This window comes from Penicillium mononematosum, assembly GCF_028829835.1.
Source record: "Penicillium mononematosum strain IBT 11891 chromosome Unknown utg000003l:1.0-8172316.0:1.0-8177699.0, whole genome shotgun sequence".
In the NCBI taxonomy this organism is placed as follows: Eukaryota; Fungi; Ascomycota; class Eurotiomycetes; order Eurotiales; family Aspergillaceae; genus Penicillium; species Penicillium mononematosum.
Genome location: NW_026643273.1, coordinates 1,101,220 through 1,118,904, shown reverse-complemented (window position 1 = coordinate 1,118,904; position 17,685 = coordinate 1,101,220). Strand labels below are relative to the sequence as shown.

Sequence of the window (17,685 nt, the reverse complement as noted above, 5' to 3'; positions counted from 1 at the left end):
GGGGGCTGGTTGAAATATTAGTCGTTGTCTTCTTCATATAGGGCCAAACACTTAAAAGAGATGTCACTTAGAAGCTTAGATCTTTGATTTACCTATCTTCCTAGTCTTACTAGAGTATCAAATTTGGGGTATAGTATCTAGATGGATTCTGCTTCCTGTCTGTCAATTTATAAGAAAATCTAAACATTTGAAAGTGGTGGTTGGCAGCCACTTTGAACCTTAGGTACATGCATATCAAGTCAAAAATGAGACTATTCAGACACCCATTTTCGGATGGAACGACGACGGTGAGGGTCAACTGAACCCAAACAGCAAAGTCATACGATCGATCCCTGGCCTCGTCAAATAAAACTGATGCCCTTTTTCCTCCTTTTTTTGGTCTTCTACCTACCTAGGTAGGTAGCTTTGTCTAATGTATTACCCAATATCAAACCTCTTCCTTTCTTCTGACATCCGAACCTTGAAAGAGGCCACCAGTTTGCCAGAGAGAAACCATTTTGTTTGCCCTTTCAGAGGTTTCCAACGACTTTCTCGTTTTTTCCCCTCCTGCCACTTTTCTGATATTCTCGTTCTTTCACATTCTTTTCCTTCTCCAACTATCTTGATATCCTATTTTCCTTCGTTGATACGGGTCATTCCATCGTCCTGACGGCTGATAAACGTTCCTCGCAATGGCTGAAGAGCTGGAGCAGGTACTTTGTACCTTCCAGGGCTGTAGGCTTGGCTTCAATTCCGTCAGCGAGATGCAACACCATAAAGCCAATGCGGACAGACATTCTTACTGTATGAAATGTGACCTCGACTTCCCGTCTCAGCAGACCCTTCATCTGCACAAGATTATGAGCGACCGTCACTTTGCTTGCCCTGAATGCTGTCTTGAGCTCCGCAGCGAGGCCGGTCTGGAAGTTCATATGAGAAACGTGAGTCTTCATCATTCTTCTGGTAGCATCGACAGAAACAAGAAACAGTACTAACTCCCCGTTTTTCTAGAATCACCATGAAGGTCGCGAAGTCGCTTGCATGGGCTGTGGTTGCAAGTACAAGTCCGCTTCTGCAGTCATTAAACACATCGAAGACAAGGACTGCCCTGTCCTTACCCTGCCAGACAAAGCCCGCGACGGTGCCAACTATGACCTTCACGGCGCAGCAAGTGTTCTGACCATGGGCAGGGATTCTCCTGGACCACAGTCCCCGCCCTCTGATACCTCCAGTGAGGACCCGGATACGGATGGTGGCGTTCTGCTGGATCTCCAAACACCCCGTATGGAAGGAAAGCGCCCTGCTCGCGATACCAATGATGCAACCATCCCTCATGATAACTGGCCCGAGCTGGGCACTCCGATGACCCCAGTCAAAGGAAAAGCAGGAAGTAGCTCCACTGAATCGCCCGGGGGGTGTCCTCCTCGACGATATTTTCGGTACCTCAATGCGTCACGATAATCCTTTCTCGTCTCCTCACGGAGCGCCTGAGCAGTCAAGTGAGGCAGGACCCTCTGGATCTTCTCTGGTTGTCCAAGAAGCAGGTCCTTCTCACCATGTTTCTCCCGTTCGTTGCCGAGCAGCGGCTCACCGCAAGATTCAAGGCGTGAACCCTGATAGCTTCTGGAATCATGAGAAGCGACGCTACTACTGCAACTGCGGTTCATCTTTCTTGTACATTACCACATTTGAGTATCATCTCACGATGGAGGATGAAACAATCAACGAGTAAGTATCTACTTTTTTCTGCTCGTTTAAATTGCAAAGCGATTCTCACTAACAATGGCTTTTATAGTTGCCCTCGATGCTTCAAACGGTTCAGAACCCTCGCCGCACTCGTCGCGCACATGGAGGCTCGATACTCTAAGTGTGCTTTCCGTGTGACCACAGGTCAAATTGAACAGGAACTCAACGAAGTTACTCGTGGCTTTGCCGATATCCCGCGGATGATCGGTGACGAAACGGAGCCGGGGGAGATTGCTTTCGATGTGAGTAGCCAGCCTGAGCACAATACTCCCGGGTCTTCGGATGAGGATGTCGCATCCTTGAGCGGAGATGATGTCTCTTCGAACGCAGTGGCCGTCTCTTCGAATGCAGATGATGTATCTTCGGATGCGGATGATGTTTCTTCGGATGCAGAGGCTGTAGCTTCAAACGCGGGGCCCATTCCTTCGAACGCAGATGACGTTGATGTCTCTTCGAATGCAGAGACTGTATCCTCCAAGGCGGTGGCCGTGTCTTCCAACGCGGGGCCGGTCTCTTCGAATGCAGATGACGTCTCTTCCAACGCGGAGACTGTATCTTCCAACGCGGGGCCCGTATCCTCGAACGCAGATAATGTCTCTTCAAATGCGGAGGCTGTATCTTCCGATGCAGGAGTCGTGTCTTCTAACGTGGAGGCCGTTTCCTCAAACGCGGAATCCCTAGTGGATGGTTTGGAGGGAATGGTCTTTTCTGATAAGCACGAGGCAGATGAGGAGGAAGAGCTTTGAGGACGATTTTGAAACTGAGATTAGGGGCGGTTTCTGAGAATGAACGTTGAGGATGGTAGCTGTGGGTGAGCTTGAAGGGTGAGCTTCAAGATTATCTGCCATGGTTCTACGGATTGAAATTAATTCACATCAATGAAGAATAGAAGGGAAATGTCTTCACTTTTTCATATTTCCATAGCATAAATTACCCTGGTCAATGCCCACTATCCAGAGTAGAGCCAGTATGTCTGTTCCCATCAGACCGTGCAGCCTCTAAGATGCAACCAAAGCAGTCAACAGTGACAGTAAGGAAAGAATAAGATCAAAATCAATATTGAATTTCAATCTGTCCAGCTAGAAAAAGAAATCGGGTATGTTAAAGCCGAGGCCGGACTCTATGTTCACGCAAAGGCTCTGGCAAATGGCCCAGAACAAGAGTCATAATCGCTGAATAGGGATACGCAGCATAGAAAGTAGGACAAGAATGCCCCCTCAAGCCCGGCCAGTCCCCACCTGTCGATAGTCCCCGTCCCAGACCCTCGAAAAGCCAATCACCGGATGAAACAAACGCGCAAAACCGGCGTAGAGCAAAGTATCGAAGAAATCGAGGAAATCTGACGACGTGCTCGAAACTAGCAGCAATGCTCACAGCACTCGAAGCAGAGAAGACCGGCGCAACTAGATGGGTGTCAGTTTGGTTTGGCTGTTTGTCCTTCAGACGAATTTGACTTACAGGCCACAGCAGATGTCGCTGGCGCCGCCACCACGCAGCTTTAGCATGTTCTCTTCGGAGTTCTAGGTATATTAGTAGGGTTCGTTATTCGTTAGAGGGGGATGTGTCTTGTATGGCGTACAGGCTGCTCGGTCACTATGCGGTCGGTGGAGGGGGCCTCTGGGCTGGCGGGTTGGTGGCCTTCGATGCTAGTTGTAGCATCCGATGTAGGGTTGGGAGTGGCCTCCTTGGAGAACCAGGAGAGAATGTTGGCAAACATCTTGATGGCTTGGAGATGGGGGATGGAGAAAGATGAGTGGAAGTGGAGAGGTAATGAAGTCAATGGTGGAAGTCAGTCCTGATTTGATACATAATGTAATTGTATAACCTCGACCTGAACACCAATAGGGTGCACGTGTGGGATTGTCGACTCTGCCAATCATATATGAAGCTCAACTTAGATCCCTGTTTTTATCCGCACTATATAAGATATTTACCCTTGAACAGTCCCTTAGGCATGAGACTTTCGATTTTTACAGATGTGGCTTTAAGTATTTCATATAGAGCTTGGTGAGATCCCACTGAAGCGTACTATGTACATGTAGTTGGTATCATGTTGAATAATCGCTTTTTTGCTTCTGTTGCAGTCAGAATGGAGAAATTACCATTTCCAGCATAATACTATTGTGTTAAACTTCAAACCCATGTGCAAATAGAGAAATAAAAAAAATAAAGTAGACATGAAAGAGAGTCGACAAACATAAAACTCTCGATCAACCCAACCCTGCCAAGTATCCGCCAAGCCCAACCGCAAACCATAAATTTTCCTCCAACGTCGCGCAATATCACCAACTCCAGACCAAAAAATCAACAATGGCATCCCCCTCAACGCCAGACCTAAACGCAACGCGCGAAGCAGATTACAAACGCTTCAAGAACTACGCAGCCTACACATTCCTAATCGGCGCGCCGATCCTAATCGCCCTCCCACCACGCAAACTCGACCCTCTCACCGTCCTAGTCCTCTGCTCCTTCGGCGCATCCGCAAACCACATCGTGCACGATCGCACAGGACGCAGCATAGTCGACCGTATTGACGCGCGCATTTCCCGCGTGCAGGGGACGTTCTCTTCTCTGCCGAGCGAGCGCGCGCAGGAGATCCAAGAACGACTTCGGGCTGCGCGCGATGCGCAGCTCCGCCAGGCTGAGCATGAGCAGTTGCAGGCGCGGATTTTGTCACTTTCGGATAAGCAGCGCAGGGATCCGGATCCTGGGTTGATGGAGGAGATTGAAAAGCTTAAGGCGAGACAGGCGCAGGAAGAAGGAATTGTGCAGCGGGTTTGGATGGGTGGGGAGTCTGAGGGGTGGAAGGAGAGGAGGTTGAGGGAGGAACAGAAGGCGCTTAGTGAGGGGAAGGGGTATGGTGATTTGATTCAGGAGCATATTTGGGATGTTTGGACTTGGGGTGGGAAGGATGGGAAGGCTGGTGAGGGGGGTGAAGGATGAGACTGTGGCTGAGAAGGATTGATTCCTCGCTGCTTGTGCTGTCTCTGCTTTTGCCTTGTACAGCGTCTGTCTCTCCCTTTGATGTATTATATTTTGCTCTGCTTTGCATTGGGATTAGGTGTTTGGTTGAGTTTTGAATTCCACCTGCCAGGAATTTATCTGACTTACGAGGGTTTTAGGGACCATCATGACAGCCAGGTTTTGCCCGACAGAGAATGTAATATACCCGGGCATATGTAAGGTTGAAGTGAGTGGAAGTACAACTTAAAAAACGAGAGGAATGGCGATCCAATCCTAGAAAGATCTAGCAAAAAGATGAAATAGATGTCACATGCACAAGTACTTGGCAAGAGACTCATTGCTAGGAATTGTAGAATCCTGGCAGAACCCAACAAATGTTTACTCGACCAAGTCCCCAACCCTCAAGGAGCTATAACGGGAGACCTGTGGCCGATTCCGAATCGGGTATAGCTTGTTACTGTACAAGGTCTAGCGCGCATAATTCTAGTCTCTCATTGGCTTGGTCATACTTCCATCTTTTGACCTGGTGGAAAGTCCATAATTGCAGGGAACTATATTATAAGACCGTTGTTTCCTTGTATGACATCTTTCTTTGGTAGATTTCTTTATAATTACATATATATGTTATGTACTTTTGATCGAGATGTATGGTCACGATGACATTATCCTCCGTATTAGGCATAGTTGACAAACTACACATCAAAGGCGTTGTTCATCGGAAGAAAGCAATTGTCTGCAGTACTCAACAAAGGCAAAAAGGATTTAAGTTTCTCATTCCGATAAATTAACATTTGAAGTCTTTGTCTTTGACTCGGGGTATGCCCGTGATGCCCCAACAGAATGTTGCCAGCGACTCGATTGAGTGCTCCGACACAATTATTTACCCCGTATTCTCCGACAGCAGAATGACCTAAGTTTAACAGGAATCACAAGATACTTGGAAGTTTTGCTTTTGCCTGGATTTCACGGACGAGACATCATACTGACACTCAAATATACTTTCTATGTATATGCCCTCTACATCAAGTCCAACAACAGGCCGATTCCATATTAGGTTCCGGGCCTCTGATGAAAATGCCCCAAAGACCTCTGTTAAAATGGTCGAGCCAAAGTTGAAGATCTGAAGGTTCTTTGTCCGTCTCCCTTTACCGTTAACAATGGTCCATTGTTTGCTTTCCCTTCTCAGTCCGACACTGCTTTAGGCTCGACATATAACGGCCTGCCCCCCATATATGATGAGATCCAGTACGATGAGAGATCAACTTTCCCTTATTTAGACATTAACTTCTACGAATCCAAGGAATCCATGTCGGAAGCCAGCAACGTCCCTAGATTGGCTTAGTAGCGTATCTCCTTGTATTATAAACTGCCTCAGCCCACCCTCGACTCGTCTTTTTTCTTTCCTTCTTCACCTCTCGGCCGGGGGTCATTCCACATATCAAAATCATCAAAAAGCAAACCACACCAAGTTACGAGGGTCAGGGAGTTGTCTTTAATCGTCGGACTTGGAGAGAGTTACCGGCCTCTTGAGGTGAAGTATCCCAGCTGAGGCAAAACCAATAGACTATAGACCAAAAAACCGCAAAAGAAAAAAAGAAAAAAACCAAATCCTCCCCAAAACATTCCACAAAAAAAAGGCCGACGCCAAGGGAAAGAAACAAGCCAAAAACAGAGGTGTTGCACTCTTCTCACAAGTGGAAATCCGGCTTTTGGAAGTTCAATCGAATGACCATGCTTGCAAGAAGCTTTTACAAAGAAATGGGCCACGGCCCTCGCAATGGCAATGGCAATGCCAATGCCAACGGCAATTCAAGTTCCAATTCCAATACATACACCAATACAAACAACCGGGGGAACAACCAAAACGGCAACCCCAATTACAAGGGGAAGAACTTCAACCCCAACTACAGGGCAAAAACTTCAACCCTCACAAAGCCAATATCGAACGGGCCAATGTCAACACCCCTTACAAAGTCAAGAAATTCGACCCTCGCAACGGCAACGGCCAGCAACCCAACGGCCAGCAATCCAACGGCCATGCAAATGTCAATGGCAATGCCAATGGCAATTACAAGGGGAAGAACTACAACCCAAACTACAGGGGGAAGAACTTCAACCGACGTGCCCAGAATCCAAACATCGACATTGAGATGACTGAGGCGCCATCCGATGAACCAGTAAGTACATCTACATCCACATCCATTTTGTAAAGACCAGTTGCTAACATTGAATTCAGAATGACATCGAGATGCCGGACGCGCCACCTCTCCCTGATCCAGTGAGTGATCTCTGGGAAGCAGCAAATGGTCTGCAACATGCACTAACTTCTTTACAGAGAATCGAAGCTTTTGCCATGGGTGCTCTGGCAGTGAAAGAAATTGTTAGTCCCTCCCACTTCCAGTTCAATCCCCTTGCTTTCCATCAACCTGCTGTTATTCCTCCTGCTTTCTATCACTCTTCCTTTGATCATCCTGCTTTCCGTCGTCCCGCTTTCCGTCCGCCAACTTTCCATCCCCCAGCTGTCCATCCCAAGATCATCAGTTCTCCAAAGTTGCAAGGAAACGCTGAGTGTAATTACTTTATCTAACTTCATCACAGGCAGAGACAATGCTCCGACTAGCTAGCGAATTGGACCCTGGCTACGCCCTCAATTGAGCAAGGAAAAAGAAGGGAGCAAAGAACAATGAATCAGTCTACCGACCTCTGGACCAGCCCCAAGACATCTGGGTTCCTCAAATCGGGACGGGTGACGACCCTCCCGGAGCAGGGCACAGAAGACTCCATCGACAGACAACACACACATAAACCTCATCTGGTCCTAGTGTCGACGGTGCATGCAACAACTGCTCCGTCCACATGGAGGATCGGACCCAAGACCGAGAAAAATATCGGTGGAGGAAAGGGTCCTCAACTGAGCAAGGGAAAAGAAAGGGAGCAAAGAAAAACAAATCTGTCTACCGACATCCGAACCAGCCCCAAGACCTCTGGGTTCCTCAAATCGGGTCCGAACCGTCTATGACGGGTGACAACCCTCCCAGAGTAGGGCACAGAAGACTCCATCGACAGACAACACACACAAACCTCGTCTGGTCCTGGTGTCGACGGTGCATGCAGCGACTGCTCCGTCCACAGGGAGGACCAGACCCAAGACCGGGAAGAAGCTCGGTGGAGGAAAGGGATTCGAATCGGCAAATATGAAATGGAGGGAAACAAAGGAACTTTTACCTAGAGGTGCAGTCCCGGCTATGGTTTTTACCGGCACCCAAAAAGGGTTTTGTCGGGTTTTCCCATGGCCCCGTCGGGGTGAAGACAACATCAACATCAATCAACATCAACATCAACATTGGCACTTGCATCAAAATCAGCATCAACGCCAGAAGAAAAAAGAAAACCACTCACCTTCACCTCACGGCTCGAATGGGGGGTCTTGCCATTTAATACCATCTGTTTTTGGGCGTTTTACATGTTTCATTTTCGGATTATTTATTCCTGGGAACGATATACTTGGATATGAGACAATCTTTTCATGTACTGAACTTGGTTGGCTTGGAAGTCTCTCGCGATGCCATGGTCGTTGAGAGTCTCACAGCTTTCCAAATGGGATATACCTGGATATGGGAGAATCTTCATATACTGAACTTGGTTGGCTTGAGAATCCCCTCGCGATGCCATGGTCGTTGAGGGTCTATCAGCTTTCCAGATGGGAAATTCGTCGGGATATGTCATGTACCATCCTTGATCAAGGAGTCTCTCGCGATGCCATGGTCGTGGAGAGTTTCTTGGTCTTGAAAACACGTTGGATGTATTTTGAAATGAAAAAAATATTATTCTCCACTTGGATTTCATTTTCTGTAGCTTGTAGGTATTTTAGACTGACTATAAACAGGGGAACCATGAAGCTGAGTATCGATCCTTCGAGATACACGAAGTAGCACTTGTACATATATACGTTTTGGGCTAGGTATACTCTAGAATCTTTAGATATTGCAGACCAATTGCGGGTTGTTCGAATAGGCATGTTGCACGTAGAAATAGTAACAACAGTCTTTCCAACATGATGACGAGGGTTTTAGGGAACATGTCTACCCCCTTGTTCTGCCTTCCCACTAGACCTATATCTATATAGCATCTGCGGAAATATCTGATACGGCGTTGTTATGTTTGTTTTGGCAGCCTTTTTAATAGTCTTGTTAGTTGTCTTCTCTACGCCCTTCTAAGACATGTCCCCAGATACCTTTTATATCTACAGATTTTCATCCCGTTATTGGTGCTATAGCTAGAAGGATAAGTAGAATTAACTATCACGGTCTGCACATATCATGAAACTTAACGCCAGAAGAGGCTACCTACAGGTTGTTGTGACTTATTGATATAATCTCTACCAGGATAGGGATCAGCAGGACAGTAAATAGTACCTGTCACCGAGTATTTATAATTCTAAGAATATTTTCAGTAAGAACTGTCATCTGTCGCACAATGCAAGCATCACTGCCTCTTCTAATTCTTAGTATCCGCCAATAGACGAACCACAAGCCCCGACAGAAGTAAAATAAAACCGAGCAACGGACCAGCATCGCTCATGGCCTCCTTCAAATTCTTTCTTTTAAGGCGTTTTGCGTTGTTTCTTTCTCGGAGAATCTGCCTCGTTGTCCACTGGATCACCATCTCTCTTATGCCCATTCTCCAGCCTAAGCCGTTTTTTCCGAGGCCTGCTTGCAATGGATGATTCACCTTCATTCGACGCGAGACTTTCGCGCTTGCGTTTATCCGCCTTGGGGTTTTCTTTTTTTAAACGTTGCTCCTCTTTGATTTTCAGCCGTCGCTGGACCTCTGCTGAGATATCCTCCGTTCCAAGTGACGTTGACGTGAACTGTCCGTCTTGCTCAGTTTCTGGCTGGGGGGAAGAGTCACGGTATCGTTTGGGGGCTCGCTTCTCGTCCGTGGGGTCAGGACCGGCTTTGTCATTGTCCCGAGAGATCCTGCGTCTTTTCTTGCGAGTATTGGCCTCTGTGTCAGTAGACTGTGTGGGGTTGGAGGAGGAGGAACTGGAGGTTGGAGGTGTAGCGTTTCCTAAGGCTGTCGTGTCAATTCCTGTCTGTACTAAAGGCTGGGGTATGTTCTTCTCTTGATTCCGGGGTAGGAGTTCGGCGAGACTTACTGCTCATCTAAAGAAGAAACGGTCAGTGAGGGGTCAGGAAAAATGGAATTGAGCAGACTACTCACCATATGTTTCCTAGCTATCTTCAGCTGGTTCATCGCCAGTACTGTTTTGTTCACCATTGACGAAACGGTCTGGAAACCATTGGCCTCCGGCGCAATCTGCTCCTTCACCATGCTTAGCATTTCGAGATGAGAGCAGAGGACGGCCTCATGACGGGAGAAAATCTGGTCGCAAAGACAAAGCCGGTCAGTCACAGTTCGCCGCAAACCGTCCATATTTTCAGTTCGCGCCTTGCGCAGACATACCTCCGACCAAGGGACTGTGTCATTTGCATTGGGATTGCCCTTTGGAGTAGCCTTTGGATTATGGGAACAATCGACTTCATCCTCTACCGTAGGATTCATGGCGGGCTTAGACTTGGGAAATGGTGAAACTGAAGATCGACAGATACTCCGCGCCAAGAGTTCGGCTTCGCAGATGACGCGCTTCCGGGTTTAAGTCCACGAGAGGAAAGAAGTCGAGATTTACTAATTTAATTGGACATTTACTTGTTCGTTATTCAATCCGATTATTTCATTCCGGGGTCTGTTGTCTATTGTCTACATATGTACATATGTATTGTCCCTATTGTTCTTCTGTGTATTGCCCCTATTGTCTGTCGTATTTCCAGTCTATAGTCTCACCAGATCTTGCTGCATGGTAACTCCAAGGGCTGATCCGAGAAACTTGGGGAAAGATGCAAAAGAAGTGAGCCACTTGAAGGTGACCACGTCTTCTTGTTATTATTTCAATCTCATTGTACAGTATTTTCAAGCTTCAACGCCATTCAACCATGCTCATGACCAACCATACCACTAAAAAGCCAACTATTTAAGAAAACAAATAAATCATACAATGGAAAACCTCCGTCTTTACCAAGCACCAGCGTCAAAGTCGAATCGGGACAGATCTTTCTGTGAATCTTCCACATCTTTCTTTGCTTTCATGCGCATGTAGAAAATCGGACAGTCGCGGGATGAGCAGATGACCTCACAGTGAAGACTACCCTGGCATCGCTGGCACTGAGTCCACAGGCGCCCGAATCGGACCTCTAGATCGGAGACCTTGGTGAGGGTTTTTGTGTAAAGTTCACCGAGGCGGGGACGGCAGTTCGAGCAGACGGCACCCTCCATCTCGTCCTTGCTAGAAAGTGGTTTCTTGCACCCCATGCAGGTCTGGGTTTTCTTGGCAAACTTCATCAGTCCACCCAAGTTCGACGCCGCTTTGGTGATAGACCGTGTGTGCTCGCCAGTGAGCAACTGGCCCGCTTTCTTCTCGCCCAAGATGGGTTCGAAGATACGATTGAGTGGGTTTGTAAGCTGGTTATCAAGGTAGTACTTAGTGTCGATGGGAATGTTGTTTTCCAGCACGAAGATGGGATCTTCTGCTCGTTCATAGCCCTTGGAATCAGTGGAACCCTTGATCATGACGTAGGCCACACGATCGCCAAGTGTTGGCGCAGAACCAGCGTCACGCTTGTGCATGCGCTCAGCAAGTTCGACGTGTGCCTGTTTGCCTGCATAGTCCTCTTTGCGTTTCGACAGCGCTTTTGTGATGACGAGTTTTGACATATCGATCTTATTTTGGAGAAGATCTGAAATGGTGGCTTTGACGTAGCTAGATATTATGTTAGTTTCTGATAGCTTGGTTTGATGAATGACCAACTTACTCTTGTGCGCCATCAATATCCCGGTCGATCAGGATTTTGTTCAGCACGGTCTCAATGACATTTTGAACCATGAGGCAGTTATCACGTCGGACTGTCTCAATACCCTTTCGTGTCCATCTTGTCATGTTTGTCGGGGTTCGTCCAGTACAGTCCAGCATATCGCTTCTTGTTGATCAAAAGATAAGGGAAGTATACTTTCTCGAATTCAAGCTTGATGGGCTTGATGAACTTCGCAGAAACATAGTCTGCTGCTTCTTGGCCAAGCTTCATTGCATCTGCCAGTTCAGTGACGCCGAATTTGACCATGACGGAATCGGTGTCACCATAGATGACTTCAGCATCATGAGAGTAACCGTTGGCGATTGTGTAGCGTGCTTCTACCTCTTGCTTTGTCTTCTCAATCATCTGACGACCATAACTCGTCGTACTACTAGCAATGGGAAGACAAGGCAGTTTTACCCACTGTGGCACCTGTCAGACCGTAGACACTGTTTGCGCTGACCTTCAAAGCGAGTTGACGACCGTTCAGCACTGCCTTTTTGAAAGAATCGGTCTCGGTAGCCAACTCCTTCTTCGCACGCTTTCTTGCCGACAACAGCTCCTCGAGAATCTGGGACAAAAGGCCTTTGCGAACTTTCGTTGTGCAAAACATGTCTCCATTTGGAGTGACGATGTAATCCTCATCCTTCTTCAGGTTCAATTTCTCAACACTGCTCTTGTTGAGCAAGGTCGTGTAGCAGAGGTTGTGTGCTTGAATGATTGAGGGGTACAGTGACGCAAAATCGAGGGTTGCAACGGGCACGCCATAGTATCCTCGCTTCGGCTCGATGACAGTGGCACCTTCGTAATCCTGCTCGTCTTGAGGCTTGGAATTGGGAATAACGAGTTGCTGCTCTCGGGCTTTCCGGAACAGTTGACTGATAAACTTGACCTGTTGGCCTCGAGACAAGAGGAAATTGAACGGTACACCCGTGACCCTTGCCATCTCTGTGTAGTTGACCAGACACATCAATTTGTCCATTAATCGTTGTGGCAGATATGCATCTTTCAGACAGTACACTGCGAGTCGTCGTCTAGAATCCGGGGTACCGTTGAACAGCTCAGTAATCATCGTGTGGTGAACGTCTTCCTTTTGCTCCTTCAAAAACTCGTAGGATACGGAATTAAGGGTGTAACTTCTCAACTGGTGATCTCTCTGAACCAATTGGAGAAGATCAAGTTGAATTCTGCCGTTGGTATTCGTCGCTTTCGTGTCTCGATTGCCCATTTGCTTGCTCGAGAAATTTGCATCCTTGGCCTCTGTCTTGAACCCCTTCAATCTGGTCCAATAAGGGAACCCAGTGCATTTCAAGTGCTTGGCGCGGTCAAGTAAGTATGGGAAATCGAAGTTGGCAATGTTGTATCCGATAATAACGTCAGGATCCACCTTTTCCACGAAATCGCGCCAGGCGTCGAGCATCTTCTCTTCCTTTTCAAATTCCAAAATTTGGGTGTTGACGATCAGACTGCAGGTATCAAGGACAAATACGTTTCTGATGAATGGTTTCGTCTCTCCATATCGGGTAACAACGTTGGCGATTTGGATGACAGGGTCCACGTTAGGCTCCGGGAAGATACCCTTCCGTCCAGCACACTCGATATCAAAGGAGAGGACGCGAAGAGGTGCCATTTTAGCCCATTCACCATTTGGTGGATGAGCTATCATGTCACGATAGTCGACGGAAGCTTCGATCTGGCAGTTGGACAATCGTTGACTCTGTCCAAGAAGACGATATTTCCCAGCCATCGCCTCGACCCAAGCCATTCCAGCCAGCCCAGTGTCAATCATGAAGCGCAAAAGGTATTGAATATTGTCAAATGTGAGGATCCCATCTGCGCCGCTCCACATACCCTTGTAGTTCATGCTTCCACTACCAGTCTCTAATAGACTTCGCAATCGAGCGGCCATTTTTGGCTCAGTAACCGTAATCTTAATATAATAACTCTTTTGGTTTCCCTGGAATCCGTATATGTTCTCGCGCATTGTGAGCTGCACGGACGAGATTGCAGTGATGTTCTGGCTTAGCTTTTGCTCCAGGAAATGTTTGTAGGTGTCGCAATCCGCTTTGGTGAAGCTGACAGGAGCGGCGATGTAGAGGTAATGTTCAAAGCCAGTGACATGAAGGCATACCGATTGTCCAGCCTACGAATCTTGTTAAATATGAAAACCCAGAGAATGGCAAATATATTTACCTCGGTGACACCGAAAAGCCGAATGGCAGGCTTTCCCATCAGGGTTGCTTCTTCCGCGTCAATCTGTTGGAAACAGATGTTGTCCTTGGCTGGGTCAAAGTCACCAAGAGGGGGGGCGCTCCCATTGTTGGTCCTTCTCCGAGTTGTTCTCCTTCAAGTCGCCAATATCCTGCGTCAACTTTTCGAGTACCTCCTCCTCGAATTGACTTTTCTGCGGTTGACTCGAGCCAATCTTTCGCCGAGAGATCTGCGAGGATGGCGTAAACTGCACAGTTGGTTCATTGTCGAGTTTCCGCTTTTTGAGACCGCTGGGAGATTTCAAGATACTGTTGGAAGTATTCGCCGCGTCGCCTAGCACCCGCTTCTGGGGAGGGATAATAGCTTCAGGCATGACGATAACTCCCAGACTGAGGATCACGGAGTCTGAGTCAATTTCGTGGTAGAAACAATATGGGGTGAGAATGAACTTGTAGACTCGGGAAGGTGTTGAGCGGGCAACTCCTTGTGAAAGTCGCGCTGTCGCGCCAACGACGTGACGTTAACGCGTGACAAGTCACGTGCGATAAGATAAGCTAAATTGAACAAAGATTCGGAGTGATCTGATTGGCCAAAGAGTAGAGGCAATAAGGTCTCCCTACCTAGGTAGGTAGATATTTCCTTCTTTTGTGCATCATATGTCAGATACGAGAGGTATGTGTTATACTAAATATTTATACTCACATGAATAGCTATATTGAGTGGATACGTATTTGTCCTTTCATCATATATCCTTCTTGAGTCCCGCCAAGTCCATGGGTGCGGAAACGGATGACTCGCCGCCCTCGGCTTGGCACTGAATGACTATCTCAAGGCCAAGTCTTTGTCTACTTCGTCGTTGCCTCTATTATGGATTTCCCTTAATGTACAGTCTCCGACTCTGTCCAAAAGACCTTCAATTCTCTCGCCAAGAACTGCAAGCCCCACGCCCTACCAGAGACATTCTCTTAGAACCCGATGGAAACTTGAGATCACCGCCCGCTAGGATTCTGTGACATGTTTACATCTTTTTGATCTCAATCACAAGGTGGCATCTCCGTCCAAGGGATATCTGACACCTGTCCATTTTTGTTTTCTTTCAATCTTGAGTCATTGCCTTTGATCAAAGAGCGCCCGTCTTTTTATTGCGGGGCAACATCCAGCTCAAGTTTACGGAAGGCAGCAATCTTTATACCGACTTGTCGCCCTGGCTTCTTTCTCCTTCCTCTTCCTTTTCCTCAAATCACCTGTGTGCTTCACCTCTCATTGCCAATGGCGCTGCCACAGCGCTGATTCAAGTCGTCATTGCATGTGCTATTGGAATTGGAAAGTGTATCAATATGTCGTTGTTCCGACCAGCAGCAGAAATACCATCGGACTCAGATTCCGACTCGAGTTCAGAAGCAAGTCAAACCCAGGAATCTGCGTCACCAACCCCTCGACATGCTGCAAAGAATGAATCCCACAGCCCGAGGAAGGACAAGACCAAGCAAGCTCCGAAAGACTCGGGTTCTACAGATGCAGACTCTTCGATCTCCTTCGGCGATAGATCAACATTACCACAAGATCTGGCTGATGTGAATGTTGATCAACATGCAAATATCATGACAGCCGCCCTCTTGGAATTTTACTGCCAAAGTCGAGCAGCAGACATTCTCAATGCTCAACGTGGCTCGAATAAATCGTTCAGTCGACACAGCCCCGAGGCTCAGTATCTTGGCAAGAAACTATACAAATTTAAATCACAGTTTCTGTCGACTCATGGTATCTTGGCCGACGGTATTGACAAAGGGAGATGGGGCCAAGTAGGCAGAGTTATCGGGATAACCTCGACTTGCTTAGTATATCTGCCCTTGAGGATATGAATTTCCATGAACCCAATGCACGATCCCCTACAATTGGCTCCGGCGAGGACCTCGCCTTAATTACAAAGCCTTCGATCAAGAGATCTAGCGTTGAAGATGTGGAGAGTCCCACTCTGTTCCGCCGGAATACCGAACCAAATCCATCGTTTCGGAAACAGCTTCCTCCTGCTAATAAGGTGGATTTTCTTCCAACTGTTCCCCGTGGGCCAATGAACTTCCCTAATCCCTCAATTCCCCTATTTGGCAGTTCGCCTGTAGGAGTTCCTCTTTTCAATTCTCCAACAGCCCCACCATACAATCAGCTCTCAAGATACTCCGTTGAATTCCAGGAACTCAAGATCTTGGGCCGCGGGTCCTTCGGCGAAGTGTACCACGTCACAAACCACATCGACGGACAAGACTACGCCGTCAAGAAAATTCCACTTAGCCAAAGACGACTTGAGCAGCTGCAATTCGGAAGTCAAAATCAGCTCGAGGTTATCATGAAGGAAATTCGAACACTCGCCCGCCTTGAACATACAAATATTGTTCGATACTATGGGGCGTGGGTCGAGCAGGCTCATCACTCGCACCCACCTCCAGCCGAATACCACCCTTCTCACGTGGCATATGACAGATCGCAAAACGACTTGCCTTCTCCAGACACTCCAAACGAGTCAAGCATGGGGATTGTCTTCGGACATTCTGAAAGTTCAAATCCTGAGTCACAGTCAAGCTCTCTTCCTGGAGATCATAGCTTCAGCAAGAGCATTCATCGCCGGGACAGCCACGTAACTACGTCATCTCACCATTCAAAGAAAAGCTCACGAAGGGGGTTGGATGAAGATGATGACGACGTTGAATCCATTCCCCGTACCTTCGACGGGAACACCTCTGTTGGCCAAACATCCACTTTTGGGGATACCGACGACATCTTCACAGATGGTCTTAGCCAAGACCAATCTAAACTTCAAGTTCAACGCCGTTGTCGGCCTGGGCAGCAACCCCCTGCGGTCATTCTTCACATCCAGATGTCACTTCATCCTATCTCGCTCGGCGCGTACCTGAACCCTCAAGCGGCTCCGAAGTATGATGAATGTTCACTCGCCAGACGCCATTGCTTCCACCTACTGCCCTCGATAAAGCTTGTGATGGACATTGTCTCGGGTGTTGAGTACCTCCACTCAAAGGGAATTGTGCATCGTGACTTGAAGCCTGCAAATATCTTCTTGTGTGCACCAGAGAACAGCACAGAAAACATATGTGTCGCGTGCAGCTCCGGCGAAGCTTCTCCAGTCCAGTTCAGTCGTCCCCGTATCGGGGACTTTGGTCTCGTGGCGGATATCTCCCACATCAACGATGCCTCACAGGGCACTATGACACCATACCGAGAGGGACAAAATATCCAGCGGGTAGTTGGAACTGAGTTCTATCGTCCCCCAGCCAATCTATCTCCGCCTCAAGATGACCGGAGCTCACCGGTGGATTACTTTGACGAATATAAGATCGACGAAAAGCTCGATGTTTACGCGCTTGGCGTCATTCTCTTCGAGACTGTTTATCGTTTAAACACAAAGATGGAGAGACAATTCGTCTTGAGTGATCTGACTCGCGGGTCAGGCCAGGATCCGTCCGAGCGCACCATTTTCCCTACCGATTTCGCCGCCAAGATCGATTATGGCTCGATCGTGCTGGACGACGGAACCTCAGTCGCGGATTCTCTCATGACGTGTATCAAAAAAATGTTGGAGCCCAAATCGCAGCACAGGTGGAGCTGCCAGGATGTCAAGGAGCATTTGCGAGCGATGAAGAAAGCTGTTCGCCGATTCGAGGAAACGCAGAAATGACCTTGGAAGTGTCTGGAACAAAGGCAATGAATGACCACGGATTTTAATACCATATACCCAAATAACGATAAAAATGCATACTCCCCTCTTATGAAGCACAAGATGAAAGTCAGCATTCGGGCCTCGGCCAAGTAGCTCTCCCCACATTCTTCACAGGCGACCGAGCTACTTCCCCGCATAAGACCACCC

General features: G+C 47.8%; 8 protein-coding genes across 8 annotated transcripts; 5 read left to right on the top strand and 3 right to left on the bottom strand.

Moving 5' to 3' along the window:
• Positions 1–671: 671 nt before the first annotated feature.
• On the top strand, positions 672–2,471 carry N7519_005344 (putative C2H2 finger domain protein; the record flags this gene model as incomplete). The annotated part of the gene is made up of 4 exons (XM_057292120.1): positions 672–920; positions 991–1,418; positions 1,480–1,707; positions 1,775–2,471. The coding sequence occupies 4 exons, from the start codon at positions 672–674 to the stop codon at positions 2,469–2,471; spliced, it is 1,602 nt and encodes a 533-aa protein (XP_057146931.1).
• Positions 2,472–3,082: 611 nt separating this feature from the next.
• N7519_005343 (uncharacterized protein) lies at positions 3,083–3,442 on the bottom strand (the record flags this gene model as incomplete). The annotated part of the gene is made up of 3 exons (XM_057292119.1): positions 3,083–3,128; positions 3,184–3,245; positions 3,305–3,442. The coding sequence occupies 3 exons, from the start codon at positions 3,440–3,442 to the stop codon at positions 3,083–3,085; spliced, it is 246 nt and encodes an 81-aa protein (XP_057146930.1).
• A 593-nt stretch (positions 3,443–4,035) lies between these two features.
• Positions 4,036–4,668, top strand: N7519_005342 (uncharacterized protein; the record flags this gene model as incomplete). Its single annotated transcript, XM_057292118.1, has 1 exon — positions 4,036–4,668. One exon carries the CDS (start codon positions 4,036–4,038, stop codon positions 4,666–4,668), a length of 633 nt encoding a protein of 210 aa, XP_057146929.1.
• A 1,752-nt stretch (positions 4,669–6,420) lies between these two features.
• On the top strand, positions 6,421–7,276 carry N7519_005341 (uncharacterized protein; the record flags this gene model as incomplete). The annotated part of the gene is made up of 4 exons (XM_057292117.1): positions 6,421–6,502; positions 6,574–6,866; positions 6,926–6,967; positions 7,025–7,276. 4 exons carry the CDS (start codon positions 6,421–6,423, stop codon positions 7,274–7,276), a joined length of 669 nt encoding a protein of 222 aa, XP_057146928.1.
• Positions 7,277–7,372: 96 nt separating this feature from the next.
• N7519_005340 (uncharacterized protein) lies at positions 7,373–7,708 on the top strand (the record flags this gene model as incomplete). The annotated part of the gene is made up of 1 exon (XM_057292116.1): positions 7,373–7,708. One exon carries the CDS (start codon positions 7,373–7,375, stop codon positions 7,706–7,708), a length of 336 nt encoding a protein of 111 aa, XP_057146927.1.
• A 1,584-nt stretch (positions 7,709–9,292) lies between these two features.
• Positions 9,293–10,254, bottom strand: N7519_005339 (uncharacterized protein; the record flags this gene model as incomplete). The annotated part of the gene is made up of 4 exons (XM_057292115.1): positions 9,293–9,759; positions 9,848–9,854; positions 9,913–10,074; positions 10,156–10,254. 4 exons carry the CDS (start codon positions 10,252–10,254, stop codon positions 9,293–9,295), a joined length of 735 nt encoding a protein of 244 aa, XP_057146926.1.
• Positions 10,255–10,761: 507 nt separating this feature from the next.
• Positions 10,762–14,181, bottom strand: N7519_005338 (DNA-directed DNA polymerase delta POL3; the record flags this gene model as incomplete). The annotated part of the gene is made up of 6 exons (XM_057292114.1): positions 10,762–11,506; positions 11,559–11,662; positions 11,754–11,963; positions 12,022–13,740; positions 13,791–13,874; positions 13,981–14,181. 6 exons carry the CDS (start codon positions 14,179–14,181, stop codon positions 10,762–10,764), a joined length of 3,063 nt encoding a protein of 1,020 aa, XP_057146925.1.
• A 964-nt stretch (positions 14,182–15,145) lies between these two features.
• On the top strand, positions 15,146–17,496 carry N7519_005337 (putative protein kinase; the record flags this gene model as incomplete). Its single annotated transcript, XM_057292113.1, has 2 exons — positions 15,146–15,516; positions 15,648–17,496. 2 exons carry the CDS (start codon positions 15,146–15,148, stop codon positions 17,494–17,496), a joined length of 2,220 nt encoding a protein of 739 aa, XP_057146924.1.
• Between the last annotated feature and the right edge of the window lie 189 nt (positions 17,497–17,685).